General features: G+C 34.7%; 1 protein-coding gene across 1 annotated transcript; it reads left to right on the top strand.

Moving 5' to 3' along the window:
- The first annotated feature begins 3,000 nt into the window (after positions 1-3,000).
- On the top strand, positions 3,001-10,524 carry LOC117109958 (QRFP-like peptide receptor). Its single transcript, XM_033252464.1, has 2 exons — positions 3,001-3,072; positions 7,934-10,524. Exon 2 carries the CDS (start codon positions 7,952-7,954, stop codon positions 9,026-9,028), a length of 1,077 nt encoding a protein of 358 aa, XP_033108355.1. The 5' UTR covers positions 3,001-3,072; positions 7,934-7,951; the 3' UTR covers positions 9,029-10,524.
- The last annotated feature ends 12,822 nt before the right edge of the window (positions 10,525-23,346 follow it).

The raw sequence follows: 23,346 nt of genomic DNA, 5'->3' as shown, positions 1-23,346 counted from the left end.
TGAATTTGATATTTGAAATGTATTTTAAACTCATTTTTTTCGTCAAAAACGTTTGGAATGTAAGATATGCCAATACTTAGAGGTAAAAAGTTTTAGCATGCGTTTTTAGTAGCGGTACGTGTGCGCTTACTGTTAAAAGTAAATGTTGACGTCGTTTCTCCATATTTTTAGATTGCAATCGCGCTGTCCACACAGAAAGCTTTCGCAACTAGTCTATCGTTTGGGAACGAGCCACCGAATGTTTTATGAATGATGTCACCATTTTAGGCGTAGTTTTGAATTATCAAAATAATCATAACCTGTGATCTAGCCCTGAATCTCGAGCGATGAATGGAGAATCAGATCTTGAATGTATTTGCTATACATTCCAATGGTTTATGTCTTTACTTTTCATTTAATGAATACAATAGATATAATATAGCAGATCATCATGGTCAATATTGATTCCAAGTTCCACAGATATTTCACACATTTTTACATAATCTATATGTATTTCGTTCCCTTAGCCATACCGTAGGCTACTATTACAGCAGCCAAGGGCCCAAACGCGCGTGCCACGGATGTCGCAACAGTATATGCATGCTGCCACCAAGTGTGTTCGGTTCTTATGAGAATGCGAAAAGAGGTAGCGAAAGCTCCATATTTTTGTGCCTGAGTACGGAAACAGCAGCTACTGTATACATTTTCTATTCACTACTTCTTACATTACTGGAACATATGCAAGTAGAAATTTGTTGTGCCAGTGAAATTTTACATATCATGCATACTTTACGTAGAAAGTTAGATAAATCCCAAAGTAAACTGCTAAAATCAAGTTTGGGCCTTCCAACATATTGCAAGTCGTCAGACTTACTAATTGCACTTGGTGTCCCAAAGATTGAATATCAGAATAATGTTGAATATCAGAATAATGCTATGGAGTTCGACCTGCTCTTTCAGATTTTAAATAACTCGTCTATCTCTAGGCCATTCTACGCTCACCTTATAAATTGTGAAGCCAGTAATAACTTGGCGTACAAGAATATACTCATTGATAGGGTAAAATCCTCATGTGTTCTTGAGTCCTTTTTCTTCAGAAATACTCTAACTTTTGTAAGAAAATATGCAAAAAGGATGATGATTATCAAAGTGGTATCGCTGACAGTGTTCAGGGAATTTTATTTAATGACCTTTTTTTTTTTTTTATCACATTATAGTCTCCAACGTATAAAGGAACTTTTATCACCTTTCTAACTTTAAGTGCCGTTTGTCAAGGGCGACCTTTGTTTGACTTTGTAATTTTTATTGGCCTTTAGTTAATATATTGAATTCAAAGAGCCTGTAAAATTTTCCGTTTTTGTTTGGTGGTTGTCTGGTGTGTTTAAGTATTTTCTAAGACTGTTGTTTTGCCTGTACCTGTTAAAAGTGGTGTTAAAGTTAAAGTGGTGTTTTGGTTTCTCCATTTATTGATGTAAGTGAATATTTGGGTCTTTTTTAAGAATTTGTAAATTTGTTCATGTTTTTTTTTTCATTTCAATTCAATTCAATTCAATTTATTCATCATCAAAGAAAAGTTAAAATAGCATAATATAATAAATAAGATGAAATGGACAACCATAAAAAGCTCAAAGAGCTTGTACAAACGTGGTGCTCAGTAATTTAAAAAGTTAAGTAAATTATGTTTAAAACTAAAAAGCATTCAATAAAATAATTAAAATATTTCAGATTATGATAAAATACGATCAGATATATACAATTCAAAATACAAAATTAAAAGGAAGAGATACCAATCTCAATTGTTGTGGTTCTTGTAATGAAATTGTCCATTTTAATGAATTGTTTTTGTTGTACCTTGTTGTTCTTTTTTATTTCTCCGTCCCGGAGGTTTTCCTGAATAGATTTAAATTGAAATAAATATCCACCTCAGTACCTTAACAAATTTTACAGGGATTAGACGTCTCTGTTATGAAATACGAGTGTATTTTTCAAAATGTTCCAGTATTTTATTTCTATGGTCAGCGTTAATTTTAGGAAGCTTATACTAAAGCTGGACACACGCACTGCGTCGTACGAGGAACCTATCTCCGCTTTCTGTCATGTTTGACGACGCGACGCCGTCTGCTGATTGTCGGTGGCAGCATATATCGTCAAAAAAAACGATTCGTTGCGTGTGGTAGCGTTGCGGTCTCCACGGAATCATACACATCGACCGACGGCTGTCGGGCGCAGTGTGTGCCCGTCTTATACCACGGACGAATTCCATCTTGGACCGGCGCAGTGCACGCCAGGTTGTACGCAGAGAGCTACGCGAAAATGTGTGTTGAAACCTCTCCAAATATCTGGATTTTGTGTTTTTTATACCATGAGATCTTAAATCAAGAATATTATGAGCAATTCGAATCTCTGAACGATTGCTTCTCTTCCCATTAGGAACACATTTATGTCAGTAAACATAATGGTGCATAACAAAGCGATAAATAATGGTAGAAATGATGGGTAAAACATTTCATCTTGATTAGGCCTATATTTAGATAGTGCTGTGATTGTTCCGTTGATAATTTCTACCGAATTTCATAATTGTATTCCAAGGACTGTCGTTGGCTTTTTAATTAGGCCTACGTCAGGTCCTTATGAGTTTCACTTTGAGCAAATTAATCTAAGCATGTGTATCATATGCAACCACATCCAATCCCCAAGGAATATATTTTGTCGTGTAGCTAATCCAGCACCAGGATTTAATTCATAAAAAATATTCTCATCTATTTTAAGACATCAATTTATACAGTAAATTGCCTAAAGACAAATCTTAACTATTTGTAATGTAATTCATTTTTTTAAAACAAATTGACAAAAATCCAAATAAGGCATAATTATTTCAATTTGTAATAGAAGCATTTATCATTCTAAGAATAATGAAACATTTTAGTTATTAAAAAAAAAAAATATTTAAAAACTAGCATTTTCCTTCAAGCAGCTTTCAGATGAAAAATATGCTTGGCAATTTCTGGTCGCAAAGTGTTGCTTTCGGGCTCAGAAGATTTGTTTCAACCATTTCGACGTTTCACGATCATCGTCTTCACAAATATTTAGAAGGTAAATTGGATGTGAGACTTTTGTTGTGATGGTATAATAATTAATTGATTTATCATTCACACTATTGAAAGAAAATCATAATAAACCAATTCATAGTTTGAACTACGTATGCCCACATCCAAAGTATATCGACATAAACCCATGTTTTGTGTATGCTTGTTTATATCAATTGACTTTGATAGACGCATGCGTAGTTAAAGCTACGAACTGGTTTAATTGTTTTAGATACATCTTCGAAAATGTTGTAACCACCTTGTTCAAGACTTTGGAGGATAATTTCATAAAGTGTCGTACTGTGAGTTGGAAAACTTCTTAGGGGTTGGTTTTTAAATCGTTTACCAGTTTTCATTTGTACAGTAATCATATTTAACTTGGCAAATAGTGTTGAAGAGTTAATGGATATAAAATAATAAAACGCATTTTCACAGAGATATAAAAAAAACATTAATAAGAAGGGATAGATGTTCCGACCCTTACTAACATTATAGCATTTAAAGAAAATATTTTTTAGGCAAATGCTACGTTAGAGCAAATATATCTGAACAATTTCAAAAAGTAACCAGCGGCTGCCAAGACATGGAAACTCTATATGTTCTAATCTCGAATTTGCCTAGTTTTGCAAACTTACGCTATAAACATAGCATACGAACGTGATATGATATCTAGAATACACATTAATACCATAAATAGAAAAATGTATCTTAATAATAAATTGAGACCTCAATCATTAAGTATCTACATTCATTAGTCGCAGAGATGGAAATTCTGCGAATAGGATCAAAAGCCAATTGCAGTATTTGTCATCATTTCTTGATCAAATATTACATTAGAGCAACTGAAGCAAACATTTTCTGAAAAAAAAATGAAAAAAAGAAAGAAAGCAGCTTTATGCGACTAGTGGTTGCCAAGATATGGGAGGTCTATTTTTAAAACTAATTCTACATCTTTAGGCTAATTTGCATATGAACAAGGTCCAAATTCTTAAAAATGTAGGCCTGGTATTACATACGGTAGCTTATTACATCAGAGAATAAAGTATAGGCCGTAGTTTCAGTAAGGATATGAGAAGTCTCAACCACCCCTCCCCCGTTACTCACGGCTCAGCTTAAAAAAATCTCAGGACATAAAAGGCATACGTTCGAAAACAACTTATCAGCTTAAAATAGCCAGGTGATCCATTTGGACTCCTACCAGCCTTCGTTCTTGGACCCCGCTGACCTCCGCTGAAAATTTTCAGACCTATGTCGGGCAGCTTAGCCTTCCCCGTCTTGAAAATATCCTGGCGCCACTACTCTAGAGCCTATCATTATACAGAATAAGTAACAGTTACGTAAATCATATATTACTGTTTTTTCATGAAAATAAATATGTTACATTCATATCGGCAACGTTTAGAGAAATGCAAATCCTGAACATAAACATGGTCAGGGACAGGATTTGTGGCATGTTTAAAGTATTTTGAAGCAGTGAGCCTCCAGAGAAAGATAGTGTTAAGGTCGATATGGAGAAATTCTAGATATTGGTAGGAATACACAAGCATCGAATTCGAACTCCGTACTTTGGTAGGAATCCACAAACTTTACTTAAGTTATTTTTAACTACGTAAGCGCTTAATGATTACTGTTACACCTTCCAAAGCTCGCATCGCCTACTGACGAAAGGGATCACCAATCATCCACAACAATTAGTAAGGGAAATACTCCTGGAGCCGATTTCAAGTAGGCTTCTTAGACGTGTTTCAATACTAAGAACTATTAGTAGGCCTATCCAAAGTCATTTACACAAAATGGAGAACGATTTGCTTATGTGGGACTGTATGCTATTGCTGTCTTTCAATATTTTACTATCGAAGCAAACGTGGAATCTTCATAATATATATATATATATATATATATATAATATCATATAATATATATATAATTATATGATATATATATATTATATATATATATATATATATATATATATATGCGTATAAGCTGTATATCATAACATATTAAATTTCTTGAATCTCAGCTCAGCCATGATTTCAGTAAAGGTAATGTGGATATGGTCTACTGAATCTACTACAAGTATGGACGCAATAGCTAGTCAACCTAGTTTTGCGTTTTCAACTGAATTTATTAATCTCATTTTAATGTTTCTGTATTTGTATTGTAATTATTTTTTGATATAATGTATTTTTTTTTGTATTTTATTTATTTTCCCTCTTGATTTTGAGGCAAAACTAATAAACGTAAATTTGATTTTGATTTTCTTTCATTAATGAACCTCATTTCGAATCTATCGGCCGAGTACCAGCATAGAAGTAGAATTATTAAACACCACTATTTTGGAGAAAATAATGATGAAGCGCATTCAGGACGTGTAGGTATATAGTGAGTTGAAATCATGCCATGGTTTTTTGTATCGAAAGAGCTTCCAGTTTGAGTCAACGTGCGATGTTAGGGCCTATGTTCCACGTCATGACGAAAATTAAAAATCGCTTCGAAATGCATTAAGATACAGTATCTATTATAGAATGTAAAAGTAGGCTTGGTTTAATATTGTGGAAAAAGTCGTGTTCAGTACTGTGAAATCTGGAAAATCCTCAATTAATACCGTATACAGTTGAAGCCGGCCACTCACTGCGCCCGACGGTCGTCGACCGACGCGATTCTGTGGATAACGCAACACCACGGCGTGCGCGCAACGGACGATCGGTTCATACTGCCACCGACAATCGGCGTCTCGTCGCAGGATGCGGAATTGGATTCGTCGGCCGATGGTCGTACGACCGTCGTTCCACGCAGTGAGTGAGTGAGTGCCCGGCCTTTGACAATTAAGTTTTCAACTACAATAATACATAAATCGAAACAATTCAATTTCGGTGATATTCAGATTTATTACATACGGAAATCTTTGAAATCTTTGAATCTACCGAATATATGTCATTGAAAAGAATTCTGTGGTAAAATCTATATCCTCGAACATTCAATTAACATACTGATTTGCTTATTGAAAGGACCAAATACGTTTTAAAATTACAATTGTGACATAGATCCAAAAATAATTATGTTTTTGCTGATTTACATACGTTTTGCAACCTAAATCTAAAGTCATTGCCGACAGTGTTCAGTTTTTGGTAAAATTGTAATAACGCTAAAATATCAGATTAAGACACGGGTTTGCTTATTAACAACAATCATAAATTTCTCATGTGATTCTGATCAAGTTTAGCCTTCACAAAGTTATTATCAGAGTTATCTTTACTCGAATATCTTATCTACTGCTAGCAATGTAAAGTTAGTCTTAGAGCCACTGTCTGTGTTAAAATCCAAAAAGCTCCTTAAATATTAATCAGATTTGAGTTGCGCGTTTGTGTGTTTAAAATTATTAAATAAGCTGGCTTTTAATGAGACACTGAGGCTTTTGTTGACTTAGACTTACTATCTCAAGATTCTTTATTTCCACGACGGAAGTTAGCCACACATTAACACACAAGTTCTTGCTGATTTCAAAAATACAAAGATAGATAGATTCTTTTCTTATTCTTCTTCCTCTTGTAAGTATCAACGTAATTTTTCTTGAAAACTGTGAGAGTTGATGTAGAAATGGCGGTTTGTGGTAGAGAGTTCCAGAAACCAATGGTACTTGGGAAAAAAAGTTGACTGAAATGACTGGGTCCTAGGAAATGGTTGTCTGAATCTTGAATTATGACCTCTTGTGGCTGTGGTTCATGGAGTGAGATAGTGAGCTGGATCAGGTATGGAAATAGTACCATTGAGAATTTTATAAATAAAAACTAGTTTTGTTTCTTCTGTCGTTCTTCGGGAGTTTTCCACTGGAGCGATTGCAACATTTCGGAAACACTGCTATATTGGCTGTAGTCAGATTTTCAATCTTGCAGCCCGTCTTTGAACCATTTCCAACATACCGGTATGTATAAGATCCTTTATGTGTGGATCCTAAACTGCAGAGGAATACTCAACAGTTCGGCGAACATACGTTTTCTTTTCTTGTTTTGGTTATTTTATACTGTAGTGATTGTTTTAATCGTTTAAACGTACCTTTGGCATTCAATATACTAAATTTGTATGCGTCAGTTTATATTTCGTTTAAGCACAAGTTGTATTAATCTCCTGAAGGAAAAGAGTGAAATAATCTCTTGAGTGTGGTTCGTCTTGATTTTATTATCTTGATTCAATTTGATTTTCGTTTCAATCTTCATTATAGCAATTCAACCTAAAGGTGTATTACAATCGTAGTTTAGAACTCATCAAATATTTTATATTTTTCCGTCTGACCTTAAGATTCCACCGAGAGTCCTATTAATGCCTAACGAATTTTGTGAACAAATAACAACATAATTGATTTGATTAAATGTTCAGCGCAATGAGGACACGCATGGTTAACATATTCGCACAAACTCTTCGATGAAGCCTAATTTAAAAGTAGGATCGATGCTATTATTTTTGTTTACTGCTTGTCCAGTTTTTTGTTTTCCGTTACACTTAAACCATGTCATACAAAATATAAATTGTGGTCCTGATGTGATATTTTATTATGGTTTTCAATTGAATAAAAATATTTACCTCAATTTACAATAGGCCTATCTGTCATAATGCATAAACTGTTTATTTACTAAAACAGCCCGCTATCCAACTCTTACTATTCCTCTGACATTTTCTTCCTTTCACTTAAACTGTAAAAGCAGCAAAACAAACAAGATGCTGTCCCGCTTTTGGTGACATTTTAAAATGTCACCATAGTGGGTGTGTGTGTGTGCTGTCTCTTATACACATCTAGATGTGTATAAGAGACAGTATATATATAGGCCTACAAGTAAACTCATTTGTTTTCTGTTTTTTTTTTTTGATAGAGAAATCACCTGTCAAATATGTCTGACGCAGAACAACTAAAAGAATTTTTAAGAGAGATGAATATGACTCCTGAGGATGCATGTGAGATGGACATGTTTAGTGAGTATTGTTTTGATGGTTTAAGCTACCAACTTCGCTATTTGCTGTGTACACTGTACGGAATTACATTTCTGTTGGCTTTTATTGGCAACTCTATTATAATATACATTATCGCATTTAACAGACGGATGCGGACGATTACGAACATTTTAGTGGCGTCGCTTGCAGTTGCTGATATGCTGATCGCGTGTCTATGCATTCCGTTCGCTGTCGCTGAAATTATTAGTTATAACTGGATATTTGGTACGATTGGCTGTAAACTTGCAAGTTCTTTGACGGCCTTCGCTATGGCAGCAAGTATCTTAACGCTAATTTGTATAGCGGGGGACAGGTATCAAGTCATATGCCATCCACATCAGGACAGAAAGATCAAGACGTCGTGCCATGCGCTTGGATACTTGGCAATTGTCTGGATTTTTGCCACACTTCTTACGGTGCCACTTTTCATCTTCAGCGATATTAAGAAGATATCTGGATTACTTGAACACACATTTTGCCGAGAGACGTGGTCTCAATTCTACAACAAAACTTACACGATTTGTTTCACTCTTATCCTATATATTATACCATTTCTTTTGCTTTTTGTTCTCTACTCGAAGGTGGTTGGTCAACTTTGGCAACTCAAGGAAACCTTTAGTGGCGGAAACTCTGGAGGAATTTCCAGTGTGCCGCCTAGTAATGTCAGAAAGAAGAAACGTGCCATTAAAGTACTCATTTTGATTGTCCTTGTGTTCATTTTTTCGTGGTTGCCATTCCACGTTCATTCATTTCTACGGTTTATGTCGAAAAGTAAAATAAATGACAAAAGTCTTTTCTTTAATTTCACTGTGAAACTCATAGGTTTTACCAGCACTTTCGTTAACCCGATTTTGTACGGCCTTATGAACACAAACCTAAAACGCTACATTATGGTTGGAATTAACTGTCGCAAAATCAAAAAGCAATCCGCCCCTTCTACAAAGGAAGAGTTGATGATGCTCCCACCTGAAATATAAATTTCAAAAAAAAAAAAAAAACCTTAAACGCACGCTTGGCGGTCGAAGGTTGTGATACCAGACTACTAGGCCAAACTCTAGTGTTCAAATCCCTCCGAATGGTTTTCGAATTTGTTCAAAAGTGATTCAAGCGTATTGAGATAGTCGTTATTAGTATTCTGCTGTGCTCTTGTCTATAATGGGCGGTCGTGTTATTTTTTTAATACACAATCAAAAACCAGTCCGCCCCTTCTACAAAGGAAGAGTTGATGTTGTTCAAGCCTGAATTATAAATTTTAAAACAAACTTTGAATGCACGGTTGGTGGTCAAACATTGTGATACCAGACTTCTAGGCCAATCTAGTGTTCAAATCCCACCGAATGACTTTCGAATTTGTTCAAAAGTGATTCAAGCGTATTGAGTATTAGTCGTCATTCTGCTGTGCTCTTGTCTATGGGCGCGCTATCATGTTATTTTTTTGTTTAAGGCATCCGGTTGTTTGTCAATATTTCCATGTTACCAATGCTTAAGATACGTTGAATTCCTGAAAAAATATATTGAATTTCAAAATGTTTCATATTATTTTGAATGAAAGCATGCGATCATCTAGTGTGATCTATGTATTTGACGATATAAATAATAGAAAATAGAATATAACTATATGTATCAGTTATGATAATCGTAATTGGCTGATTAATACCATTATAGCGGGGAGGTCTTGGTTTGAATCCTGGCTGGTGGTAAAATACAGTTTCTGAAAATATTATAGGTCTATGTCCAAAATGTATATATTTATGTATATAAATTTTAATTTCATATTCCTATAACGTGAATCTTTATGTCAACATGTGTTGAATTTGTAAGTTTAACTATATATAAATAAAAACTGAAATGCGATGCTGAAATAAATTAAAGTTAAGAGTTTGTAATATAATACGTGGTGTAAAGATTGATCGAAAAAACAATCTTGTTGATTTATGATTTAAAAAATACCATCACTTTATTGTTACAGGGTTTGTTAGAAATACGTTTGTCGGATAGTCAATCGACAGTCTTGTTTTTGCAATGAACAAAAAAAAATCATTTGATTTAGACATATTTATGTAAACAGAATGAGATTGGTCTGTGTGTGTATATACACCGCTAGGTGGATATTATTTGGCAACCATGCGTAAAATATAAAGCTCGCTACGGATTTGTAAGATAATTCTAATGTTATTGTAAGAATGTTGTAATACCGCCTTATAAGCTGCCGTAAATAACCGTTGTTGAAAGACGAATTTCTTACTTCACAAAAATCCCCAACTCGCAATACATCGACTGCGACCGTCGACCAATGGAACCGGTGCCGTGTTTGCTAACGCTGATGCGATAATGGCCGATCTCCTGTTGAAATGTTATCAAGCATCAAAGTAACTCATGGCGTGTGGAATCGCTTCGGCACTGCTTCTGTCAACGAATTTACAGAAAGATTACTTTATTATTTTTCTAAATACAAAAATACATGATCAGGACTAAATCATGTATGATACATTATATTAACATTATATTATTATTATTATTATATTATATTATTATATATTGCCATAGTCAAACAGAAGACGAATTCGATATTGTTTCTTGAACAACTGCCTTAGAAGAAAGGGTCCTATATCTTGTATCTTCTATACCGTAGTGTCCGAAATATCTTGACAACAGTTGTTTACTGACCTTGTTATTGACCTTGTACTACAAGGTCCAGTAAATGAGTACTGTATATACAATGAAGAAATATTCGCTTGTGTTTGATGAACTTGATGTTGTTATTAATTATAGGCTTTGTAAAATCCTGTAAAAATCAAAGAGGTAAAAAAGTCAAATCCACTCATAGATTCTCATAGCCGTAGGCATTTATAGGCCTAGCCAAAGCCTAGTGTTCACCAAAGCCCTACAGCACGATTGGTTAGGTCCGTTTATGGTGGATCTAGTGACGAAATATTCTTGGTGACGTAAACAACAGATTTGCTTGAGATGCATAAGAACCACAAGAGATACCGGCACTATGTTACTGTCCGGTAGGAAATATGAAAATTACGTGGAAATGAAAATAATGACTTCACGATTTGACGTAACTATTTTCATCATTAACATTATCATTATTAATATTAATATTGTATTATCAAATTATTTGAAAAGTTGCACAAAATATATACGAACCATATAATACCGGTACCTGTAATTATACAAGTACAACAAGACAAGGATTGAGGACAGGCAATCGAATTTTTACTCAGGGAGAAATCCCATGATACATCCTTTCATTCTTTTGGCTTGGTCCCATAATCGAGGCAACAAATTACTCAAATTTATTCTTACTATAATTTTCACAATATCACCTCTATCAACTGTTACCATTCATTATTTTGCGATTATTAAAATAATACCCAAAGTTAAGATTGGTTTTTGTTTTTCATTTATGTACCATGGCGTACGCAAGCAAAACTATAATAATGATAATAATAATAATAATAAATAATAATAATAATAATAATAATAATAATAATAATAATAATAATAATAATAATAATAATAATAATAATAATAATAAATGTGCTCGGAATGGAACATAATGATGTTATAATCGTATCAAGCATAGCTGCTCTTAAAAAATGTATTTCCATTTGCTCGAAAAAGTGTCAAGCGTGTGTTTTGTGTGTGTGTGTGTGTGTGTGGGGTGGGGTGTGGGTGTGGGTGTGTGTGTGTGTGTGGGTGTGTGTTTATGTGTGTGTGTGGAATTAGGCGTAGGGGCCTACATGCCCTGATGCTCTCACTTCAGATTGCAGTTTTCTTTACTCTAATGCATACGCAGGGAACAACCCTCTAACAACTAGTTATCGAAGCACTTACTCACAACAGAGATCTCATGACAGTCTTATTTTATACAACCGAAAATAGAAGAGACACTTTGAATATGTTCTGTCTGTAATGCACTTTCCAACAATAAAATTCAATGGTAGAGTTGCTTACCTTGTATTTTATGAGAGCTTTCAACTGACTATTACAACCAGAAAAAAAAACATTTTCTTTCACAATAATGGACGTATGTGTAAGTAATACCTCTCCCGTATTCTTTTGCATAGACCCTTAAATTGATTTTTATAACAAATGTCGGTATATCAAAGAAAACCTATTAGTTCTGATTTGTGTTTCATTGGAAATTAAAAATTTATACTTCAAATGAGCTGTTATTTTTTTTAAATCGAAAAATAATATTTTCTCAAACGTTTACTACTCGGACACGGTATATAAAATGATATTTTTTTTCAAAAAGAAATATAGGTCTGTGCCATCAGTTAATGCTAAAATAAACATACAAATGGATATTTTAGAAGTTTCAATCAAATTGAACTATTGACCAATCAGAATGTGGCAAGTATGTTGTCCTACGTTTACACTGTTATTTTAGCGGCACCTAGCAACAATATCTAAGGGGTGGGACTTAAGGCCAACTCAGACAGCGTCGTACGACGCAGCCCGACGCGATTTGTTGTCGCGTCGGGTCTGTGTGAGTTGAACGCAGACGCGATGGTGTGCGTCGGGGGCAGTCGCGTAATAGAATATTAAACGTGTTTAATATTTCTCACGACGGCTTAAGACTGTCCCCGACGATAAATCGGGTCGGGCTGCGTCGGCCGACGCTGTCTGAGTTGGCCTTTAGTAAAACGGTTCTTTATATACGGTAAACATGATACGAGTTCATCCCTCATCAAATGGTTTTAATATAACAACAGATACAATACAATTAAGATACAGTTATAGTATTTGGGATGTAGCTTAAAAATGAATCTGTACTGGAATATTGATCTTTGCAAACTGTGGCAAGTTGTTTATTATGTACTATATGAGATGCGGTTTCAAATGCATTAAAAATTATGGGCACTAATGCACTTTTTACTCTCCTATCATTTAAAACTAAACTGTATATACAAGCTCTAAACAGGGACCAGTCATATTATGACTGCTCCATACTCTAAACAATATAGTATGATGCTTCTTCATCATCTGGATTCACCACATGTGCGCCAAAATTATACCAGGTTGTGGCATTTTATCAGAAATAATCACACTATTTCATTTATATTTTTCTAGTAATAAACATAACTTTAATGCTAATTTTCGTTGTAGTGTGACAATATTTGTTTGTGTTTGTTTTGTCAACTCCCCAACAACAGACGGAATCGGCTACTCCAGCTATTACTGGTCACGTGACATATAGTGGATACTTGTAAACAGCCACATCGTAAACCACAGTGCGCTCAGTGTAATATTGAGAGTTATGTTTTTTAGACAGCGACCCAAAGTAAAGTAAGGCAGTAAGCCTATGTTTTTGTTTTTTTTTAATAGTGATTTATAATTACTTTGGCAATCTCCGTGCATTTTATTTAGGCATTTGAATGCTACTAGTGTAAGCTACATACAGGTATAGTCCTAAGCTGCACTGTAGTATAAACCTTGATCAGGGCCCGGACCAGGGAGGAGTTGTTATACCTCGACTATTATATCTCTGTAGTCGAGTAGGTAATAAAGTAGAAAATAACCCTTAACGGTACTGATTGCTCAACCGAACTTGGTCTAGGAAACAGGCTGGTGATTAGGCCTGGATGGTATGGTACATCCTAATGCCAGTACGTAATAATAATATTTGTTTATGTCATATGATGATCATTATCTTCGGCAGTAACTACTAACATCCTATGATTTAATTTTGGATTTAAAATAACTGTAAAATAATACTCTTGCAACGAATGGGGAGATTCGTTTTATCCTGCGATAGCATTTGCAAAGTACCTCAGCCGGCGACGCAGTAGCAATATATAGGCCTACGTCGTGAAAGTACCGTACCTTCCCTTGAAAAACTCCCGCTTTATTCCCACTATCCATTGGAGCCTTACCAAACCAAACTGATGTGTTTGAAAATTTAATTTTGGAACACTTCTAAGTGATTTACCAAATTAACTCGCGTTCCAACCAACATTTGCAACATCTATGATGTGACTTAGATCAACAACAAGGCGAAGCCATATTCAATGCACTATTTTCTTTCGGTTTTCTATTTTTTATTTATTTTTTTTCTATTTTTCCCTAATATCCACTATAAGTCACGTGACCCAAGCCGCCGATGTCCATTCTACCTTACTGACACCGGCAAATTCCAAATACTTTTGTGAATTCTGGATGAAGAATGGTAGCATCGTAAAACAGTGTTTTGAACCCTGTGCAAACATATTGGTGAATAAAACTTAGGCCTAGGCTTATCTATTGTCTGTGTATAGTTTCGAGTCGGATAAAGAATGTCGCGGTTGGAGTAAGAATTGAGTACACTGTAGGTGTCCAGAACTTGCTAAAATTAATTAGATCATTTTTATGTAACTGTTTAATTTATCATTTTCAAGATATAGTGAGCTTTTGATTGCACGTAAACGGTAAGGTAGAGCGTAATGACGTCTTAGAAAGTTATTGTTGCCGTCTGAATTCCTATAGGATGCAAGTTTGTCCAGAATATATAATCTACGTTGTGCTGAAAACGCAAGACGGTCACAGTTGAGTAAATCCGTTGTACATTCACGTCGTCGCGCAAATCAAAAGCTCCCTTTCCATATCATACGATATTCTTTTAAGTTAATGATATTCTCGAAGGTTTTGAAATATTGGTGGATGTTAACTTTGCATTAATGTTGTTTTATTCAATATAATCATTACTGACGGTGGATAAGAAAGACTTATATAGAAATAAATTCCCAGTGATCTATTTTGATTCTGTGTTTCCTTTGTAATCATTAAAGATATTTAGGACTCTATCAAAAACATTTTACATTTAACATACCCTGAAATAACATTAGCTTTAATCCTTACAATTGAAACACATTAAGCACGCTGCCCGTAAACTTTAAAGGGCCGAATTATGTCATTTTATACAAACGGGTTGATTGAACCCCCCCCCCCAAAAAAAATTGAACATCTAGTTTTTAAGTTGTTTAAATCGATCTTATATAGCACGATTATATTTACTTAGAGGTAATTAATATTCTGCCGATCCGAAAGCTCAAAATAGCACAGCGCAATATTTAACATCTATTAAATGAAACTGAAATATTTGTGATCGAGTGTTCACATTGTTTTGGCGAATTTTGGGAGCCTTAGGCTACGACTGCAATAATACTATAACATCTGTAATTATGGTTATCCATCAGCCTACAAGTCCTTTTTGTTCGTTTACCTATTCTATTATGATCATTTATTTTTTCAATTCACCTGCCATTCAACCCCATCATCTTGTAGTACATTGTAAGCAGCAGTGTAACTTTAAGTTCCATTAGTGTACAAACTGTTCCAAGTCACTTAGCCCTAACGGATTATTTTTGTATCAGTCACCTCTTATTACCGGCGGAGGACCCAATAATCGATCTTTATATTCGCCAATGTTTTATCATCTAATATGAATTAACATGGCATACATTATTTAATAAATTGATACTGATGTACCTGAACCAATAGTTACATACGAATTAGGTCTGCTTACTAGCTCGTGATTACAAAAACTCGACGTTCTAGAAATGTTAACGCCATTTCTTGATCTAGTAAAAATTACTATTACCCTATATTATATTTTGATCCATAAATTTATCTTTTCAGTAATTTGAAATCGTATATGCTTCCAGATTCATTCTGGTATTGTTTGTTGTTTGAGACTTCAAGCAAACCGGCATGAAGAATAATCATTATTTTACAGTTTGATACTTTTCATGACGCTCTGATCGATTGCCGATCACTGTCGCGTCCAAAACTGTTGACAACAACACGTGCATCATCACAAACCGTGTTTTATTTGCGAAATTCATCACCAGAGTAATCACGTTGATAAGAGTTGATTTTAACCCGTACATGTGGATGTGTCATTCGCCGTAATCACCATCATGAATTCAAATTGCAGGTCATATCCCATGAAAAGAACATAGTTAGCATTCAAATGAATAACATTACGTGACAATTTTGGACATTCCATTTCACAGAATGCATACCTAATTTCATTAAAACAAATCACCACAATGCCAAATTCAAAGCATTTTAAGAATTAATAATTTTTGTTGATCAACATGGATGTTGGCAGTAGCCGAAGGGCTTAATGTAATATTTACTGAAGTAATCTTATCAAACGTTAGCAAATGGCATGGCTAAATTCGCGTTTGAAATGGATTTAATTAATAGATTTTCACCAATACATTGTCATAATATTGAAAACCAGAGGAAAAAATACATGAATTGATCTCCCGAGCACAATTACGGCACTCTTAAATACAGAATGCACATGAGTAGAGATCCGCTTAATTGCATCGAAGTCAATCAAATCACATAAATTGGATGGAGATAGTAATCGGAATAATAAAATGAACTTAGTTGATATTTGTAAGAACTATGTCTTCAGGTTTGAAGGTTACAAACATCGTAAAACCACTAGCAGACTCTCTGATACCGGTAACATTTTCCGATTAACTATAATATCTTGGTAAAAATATAGAAGCCTTTTGTGAGATCTAAAATAGTCTCCAATGTTTAATTAAGAAATTTAATTGCAAACAAATTTAGGCTTGATTAAAATTAGATGCATACCAACTCAATTCATCGTTCACTGATTTACGGTTGTTTTACTTTAACAATCTTAATTGATTATCATCCAATTGAAAGATCTATACAAAATTATAGAAACTGTATTTATATAGCAATACGTCTGTTTGATAGCAATACGTCTGTTTGTTGGCAATAAAGTATTTTTTCATTTTTACTATTATCAATTAGAAGCTATAGAATAACTAAAAGGCTCAACACAAACTTTCAAATTAATTGATGGATCTGGGCTATTATACCGAACATAGGCCTATATTTAACCGGTGTCTTGCTTTCGATTGCACGATGAAGGTAATAGCTAGGGCGTAATGACCTCATACAGAATCATTTGCGCATGCGAAGATTTTGACACGGTTTTATTCCGAATCTACGTTATGTAGAGAAGACATGTCTCCATGGTCTTGTTGTCGTCGCGAACCTGGACAGGTATCTCCCTTTGCTCGGGAGCAGTGCAGGATTGCAGTACTGTTGCATGAATGTGCTAAAAAATTGTGAGTGAGAATAAATCTATAATTCTGCTTGTTTAGAACACAACAATTGACCAGCCTCACATTACTCAATGTCACAAATGTATATTTGGATTATGACAATGATGATGTTGATTATGTTGATTATAGGCCTATTGAACTTATTCAATAGGCCTCCATTGTTTAAACTGTGGAATTGAATGACTGATACCAGTATTAATTAACATAATTAATTAATTAGTTAGTTAATGCTTTTATATGCAACATGTACATGTAAAGAGTTACGATATTTAAGAGTATTCTAAAATATATAACTATTGTAAATACGTCAGCATATGATATTGGCATATTCCAAGAGACGTTGATCAAATCATTATTCTATTCATGAGTGGCATTGTATCTCAACAGCGAGTACGTGTGCACAGGGCCTTTCTAACAGCCATGAAATGTGCACGTTTAAAAGTGGTCGATGCCTCCCTGATTGAACCATTATAACATTAGTGACTTGCTCATTACGAAAATGATCCTGACCTATCAACGATGAAATGGGATATGTTTATCTTTTCAAGTTCGAATCTATGTATTGTATATGATTGACAATGTCAGAATAGATTGCCGGTATTAACGTAGACCGTATATATTTCGGGATGACACTATGACACGTAATGCGATAGAGTACCAATGGTATCGTATTATATACCGGTACGTAATTATAATTTTACTTGCGGTACAAAAAGTATAACCTAACATAAATGTCGGATGCATATCTATTTACACGAATATAATGCCACCTCTAATTCATATCTATTTACACGGATGTCATTGCACCTCTTTGAGGAAAATAGAGTTATTTACACTGGTGAAATTCTATACTTTTCCGATATCCATCAAACGCAATCGATTTTTAAGCCGGAGTCGTTACTCGTTAGAAAGGTTTTCAATCTATGCGACTCTGCACATTGTACACTGTAAAAACATCGTGGAGCATTTAAACACAAAGCTTCACGCAATGTTGTCCCGTTTTTGTTGACACGTTTAAAAGCTAAACGTATTTAGACACAGCTTAATGTATTTAGGATCTTGACGTGTTTAGCATTAAATGTGCTTAGGTATTTGACATCATAAAGTCAAATACCTAAGCACATCTAATGCTAAACACGTCAGAAACCTAAACACATTAGGCCGGACCTAAATACGTTTAGCTTTTGAACGTGTCACCAAAAACGGGACAACATTGCGTGGAGCTTTGTGTTTAAATGCTCCACGATGTTTTTACAGTGTACCATCAGGATGGTTTTTTGGGACTTATTTAGTCCGCATATTTATTTGGCATTTACCTCCAATGTCACAAGACAGCGCATTCAAGATATGAATATTACATGAGTGATTTGGATATATAATTTTGATTATATTCAGGTATCCGTTTGATTTTTGACCTTCAAATTTATTATCAAGACTTTCTTATGTTTCAGATTTGATCAATAGTACAAACAGCATATATATTACCAAAGGAAAATCGTAATATATAAATATAATATATGACGAGGGTGTAGGCTTCTAGTGTTTAATTTGTCAGTTTAGTCGACGTTTTATCAGTTTTTGCGAATTTGTCTATCTCTGCCGAGAAATGACCATCATTTCTTTACAGCATTGTTGTATTTAGCATTTTGCCTTTTGACCAATAGAGGATACTGGAGGCCCATATCAGGAGGAGCGTAGGGAAATTCTAAGTGCAATTGAGACCTATCGTTTCTAATATTGTTACTTATAATGTATTTAAAATCCACAATACTGTCGACCCCTTTGGAACATTCAAAATAGTCAATACTCTGTCAGCAAACTAAAATTAGTAATTATTCAACTAAATCATAAAATGATCTCTTAAGACGTATCTGTTCTGTTCACTAGCATTTTGTTCCACGAGCTTAAGCCGTCTCAGTACTGAGTTATATTAGCTGATAGTCATATGTTGTTTGTCCAACGGCCCCACCATTTCAGATGATTCTCCATTAAATGGCAAATACCTGATCTCACATTAACTACCATATACCGTACTTTACTTTATGTACAGAGAGGAATTATTTAAACGAGCTCATGGAGCAGCGACGGGATATCTAACTGACGGCTTTTGAATGTGTATTTATTTAATTTTGTCAGTACTGTTTACTTGTTTTATCCAATCACTTTTTTGTCAAGTTAAAATTGATTGCAATAAAGATAAATTTGATCACCGGTATCAACAATACTTGATCTACACATAGATCAGTTTGAAAAAAATACGTTATTCTACATCCTTGGTTCTAGTTCTGGTGAACTCACAAGTGCTTAAAAAATTTCGAGGTATAACAGGATCCATAGACCCTGCACCCATTCCTCCCCTGATGTGGTACAAATGTCTTGATGCCACATTTATTTTCATTCGAAGAACACTTCAAAAATTTCAGCAAACATAATAACATTGACCTAACATTAATGTTAAAATGAAATAGAAATAGAGGTCAAATTAGCTTCCTCGACACGCTGATCGATAGCAATTGAACATAACAGTGAACCAAGTTACAGTATACAGAAATGCAACACACATAGTGAGCATTATTTACATTTTTAGTCTGATTAGCATTTAGAACATATTAGATCGGTTCCACTAAGCAAACCCACTACGGTCAAACACAGACGGAATACAAACATTACAACAGCTCTGAAAGACAGCGGCTACCATTATTTATTATTTATTAGGGCTACATGATAAAGATGTTGTTTTATTGTTACTTGTTTTGTGTGCCTTTTTCCAATTCCTTTTGATTTGATCATTTTATTTACTATAATTTTATTATTTGAATTATTAATTTATGTTTTAATATTTTTTGCTGGAATTGGAAATAAAGTCGTATTGATTGATTGAAAACAGCGCCAAGAGAGAGTGGCGAAAGGCTCCCATTCCCTCCGGTAGCATCTCGAACCGGGAAGCAATTATACAGTATTACATAATTGTAATATGACTGCTCCCTCCGCAAAACAACTGTGAAATAGTTACCGGTAGCATAAGAGATTAAAATGATAAAAACACCAAGTTCCATGGGGCATCTTTCTGGACCACCGCAATATGTAAGAAAGAAGCACCCGCATTCCACCACCCTCAGACCTACGGGAACGTCGTCATGAGTAATATGGTCCTCAATCATCGATCATTCCACCACCGGCAAAAACTCCTGATTCTGCGACTGAAAAAAAAATTCAATACTAGATAACGAAAAATCAATATCACTATTAATATCGAAATTTGACATTTAATGCTTTAATCAGCCACTACATCTTTGCAGAGATATACAGTAATATGAAGTCGCCCTTCACACTATTGGAAATAAACAATATCATATTGAAGATTACCGGTATGTAATCTCATAGGTTTCAGTTGGATAAATTACAACGACGAAGCTAACATAGCTTGATTTTCAGGAAAATATGAATTATATCTGATTCTATTGTAGAGCTACGCATACGCAACAACGTATTCTAGTTTCAATGCTAAAACATTGAGGTCGCTGCAAACACTATGTACAAAATGAAAGAAACCATCTACTTTGTAAAATTGTTTAACATTTCTTCAAATAATATTTAAGTGAAAATGCATTATTGGTAATTGAGACTCGCATTGATGATTATAATGTTGATTCATCGATAATCAATTCCATTCATGTGGAAGCAAATTAAACTGTTGCTGCCGTCTGTATGTTTAAATCTCATTTCATTTCATTTATTGATTTTAGCAAAACAGAATACATAATCAAACAAAAATGGTCATGTGCAGCTTAAACAAAAATTCGCTATAACTCTGATGAGACAGCTGACCTCGTTTACATTAAAATGGAACATACAATAAACTAAAAAATAGACTGAATCTTAATTATTACTAAAAATATAAAATTAAATAAAAGAATCATCATTAATAGGCCTAATTTCCATTACAATTCAGTGCCGTGGCCAATCTCTGTTAATGTACACAATATGTCATTTATCCATGTTTAATTTTTAATCGTTTACCAATTTGGTTATAATTGGGGTCTCCATACATTATTTCTATTTTCCTCAAGTTTGGTTGTTGCAATATCTTTTATAACGTTTTTTCTTATACAATGTAACGATTGTTGAGTCCCTTATGTCCTGAGGAATAGAGAGGTCACGCCGACATTGTAAAGGCGAGCATTTACTGCGTCGTACGACGAATCCAACTCGCTCCATATGAGCGCAGATACGGTAACGCGACGCCGTCTGCTGATTGTCGGTGAACATGGAGGTAGTCTGAACATGGAGGTGGTCTGAACATGCAGTGGCGGATCCAGGAATGTGAAATAGAGAGGCCCAGAGAGGGACTTAGATGAAGGGTCTATACTACTTCAGCCCTGCCATGGTCGGGGCTGAGGTAAGAAAATTTATAATTATGGTACAGCTAGATGGCCGGAAATGGCACTCTTAGACTCAAAATTTGAGTAGAATTTTCTTTATTTTTTTCTAATTTTTAAAAAATTGACTTCTCGGAAAAAATTAACCAATCAGCATTCAATCAATCTGCTGTGAGTGAGCGAACGTACGTCTCGCACGCAATGTTTTTAAAAATCATTTCATGGTTCCGGATCATGAATATGTACATTCTCGCGCTTGGCTAATCCAGCCAGTCTGAACGGCCGGCAAAGTTAAGCCAGGCTTAACTCTTAGTCGGGTTTAACCTAAACCAGGCTGAATATATTGGGTAACAGTGCTGTACATCCTTATCCATTAAGTAATTCTGCAGTGGTTGCATCTGTGCCGACTGCTTTCATTTAACAGATGGTTAACGTTGGTTTCCAACTTAAGAGATGTCCGGTTGGGCATGAATATTTAGCATTTGTCAGAGACTAAGATTCTATGAAATGCAGCTGCAGGAAAGTACCATAGGTCTGAATGGTGTTTGCCTATTGGATAGCTCTCCTAGTTTTCGAAGCCCTTGCGTGCACAGACAACAATCAGTAGCGTAACGCATATGCGCTCTCATGCGGCGATCCACAAAGGTGTCCTACCCACAGGCTCCTTGATCTAGCACCCTGACCAAAAAGGGCTTTCTTGATACATAACAGCATAATGTCTCTAAAATCGACCAAAGACATAATCCATGCGAATTAAAAGGAGGTGGCCCTGTGACCCCACCGAATTTGTCAAAGGAAAATTATATTCACAATTTTAAGTCTGAGTGTCATTTCCGGCCATCTAGAGGTGCCATAATTATAAATTTTCTTATCTCAGCCCCACCAAGGCAACATTAATGTGTCTCTGAAATCGACTGCAAAATATTATATCCAGTGGCGGAATAAAGAGGAGGGCTACCGGCCCGGGATCCCATTAAATTTTTCAAATCCTTTTTTTTGTGCAGATAAAAGAAAATTGTATTCAACACTTTAAGTCTGTGAGTGCCATTATATATTTTCTTACCCCAAACTAGGCAAAAGGTGGTACAGACTCTCCAACTGTGAAAGTCCTTCCCTGTCCCCTCTGTTTCAAATACCGGAATCTGCCACTGATATTATATCATTTATTCTTTGTTAAAAGCATTTAAAATAATAATAATAATAATAATAATAATAAAATAATAATAATTATTATTATTACTATCATTATTATTATTATTATTATTATTAATATTATTATTATTATTATTATTATTATTATTATTATTATTATTATTATTAATCAAAAGACGAGCACATCTAAAATCCCTCGATGGAATTGATGACCTAGACCCAAAAAGGGATTCCAGTCTCAAAAGCAACAGGGACCCCTGCCCCATCGCTATGCCACTGACAAAAATACAGTACTCATCATCTCTAGCCTTCAAAACAATAATACAGGGTATCAAAAAACGCTTTTAAATAAATAATTACAATACTGTATCGGTATTTGGGGCCGATAACATAATTACCGTTTGTATCTTGTGTGGATTTTTAATTAACTATACAGAAATAGTTAAATAATGATAATTTGTTTAATATATAATATTTGTGACACATTATAAAGCCAATTCACTTTACAAATAATTGCATTATTTAATAAATGCATGCTAATATGATATTAGTTTTATACTATAGGGAACTTCTATTGCACGAAGGTAAGATTCGGGCTCCCTATCGTCTTCAAACTGCAACCTACTTGGCATTCAACGTTTACGCAACGTCTATTTA

This window comes from Anneissia japonica, unplaced genomic scaffold (genome assembly GCF_011630105.1).
Source record: "Anneissia japonica isolate Jap-2015-1 unplaced genomic scaffold, ASM1163010v1 scaffold585_len4108843_cov191, whole genome shotgun sequence".
Lineage (NCBI taxonomy): Eukaryota > Metazoa > Echinodermata > Crinoidea > Comatulida > Comatulidae > Anneissia > Anneissia japonica.
The sequence above is the reverse complement of the archived record's forward strand: the minus strand, read 5'-3'. Positions and strand labels throughout refer to the sequence as shown.

Coding starts and splice junctions, on each gene's coding strand:
- LOC117109958 (XM_033252464.1), top strand. CDS start 7,952: ATGTCTGACGCAGAACAACTAAAAGAATTTTTAAGAGAGATGAATATG.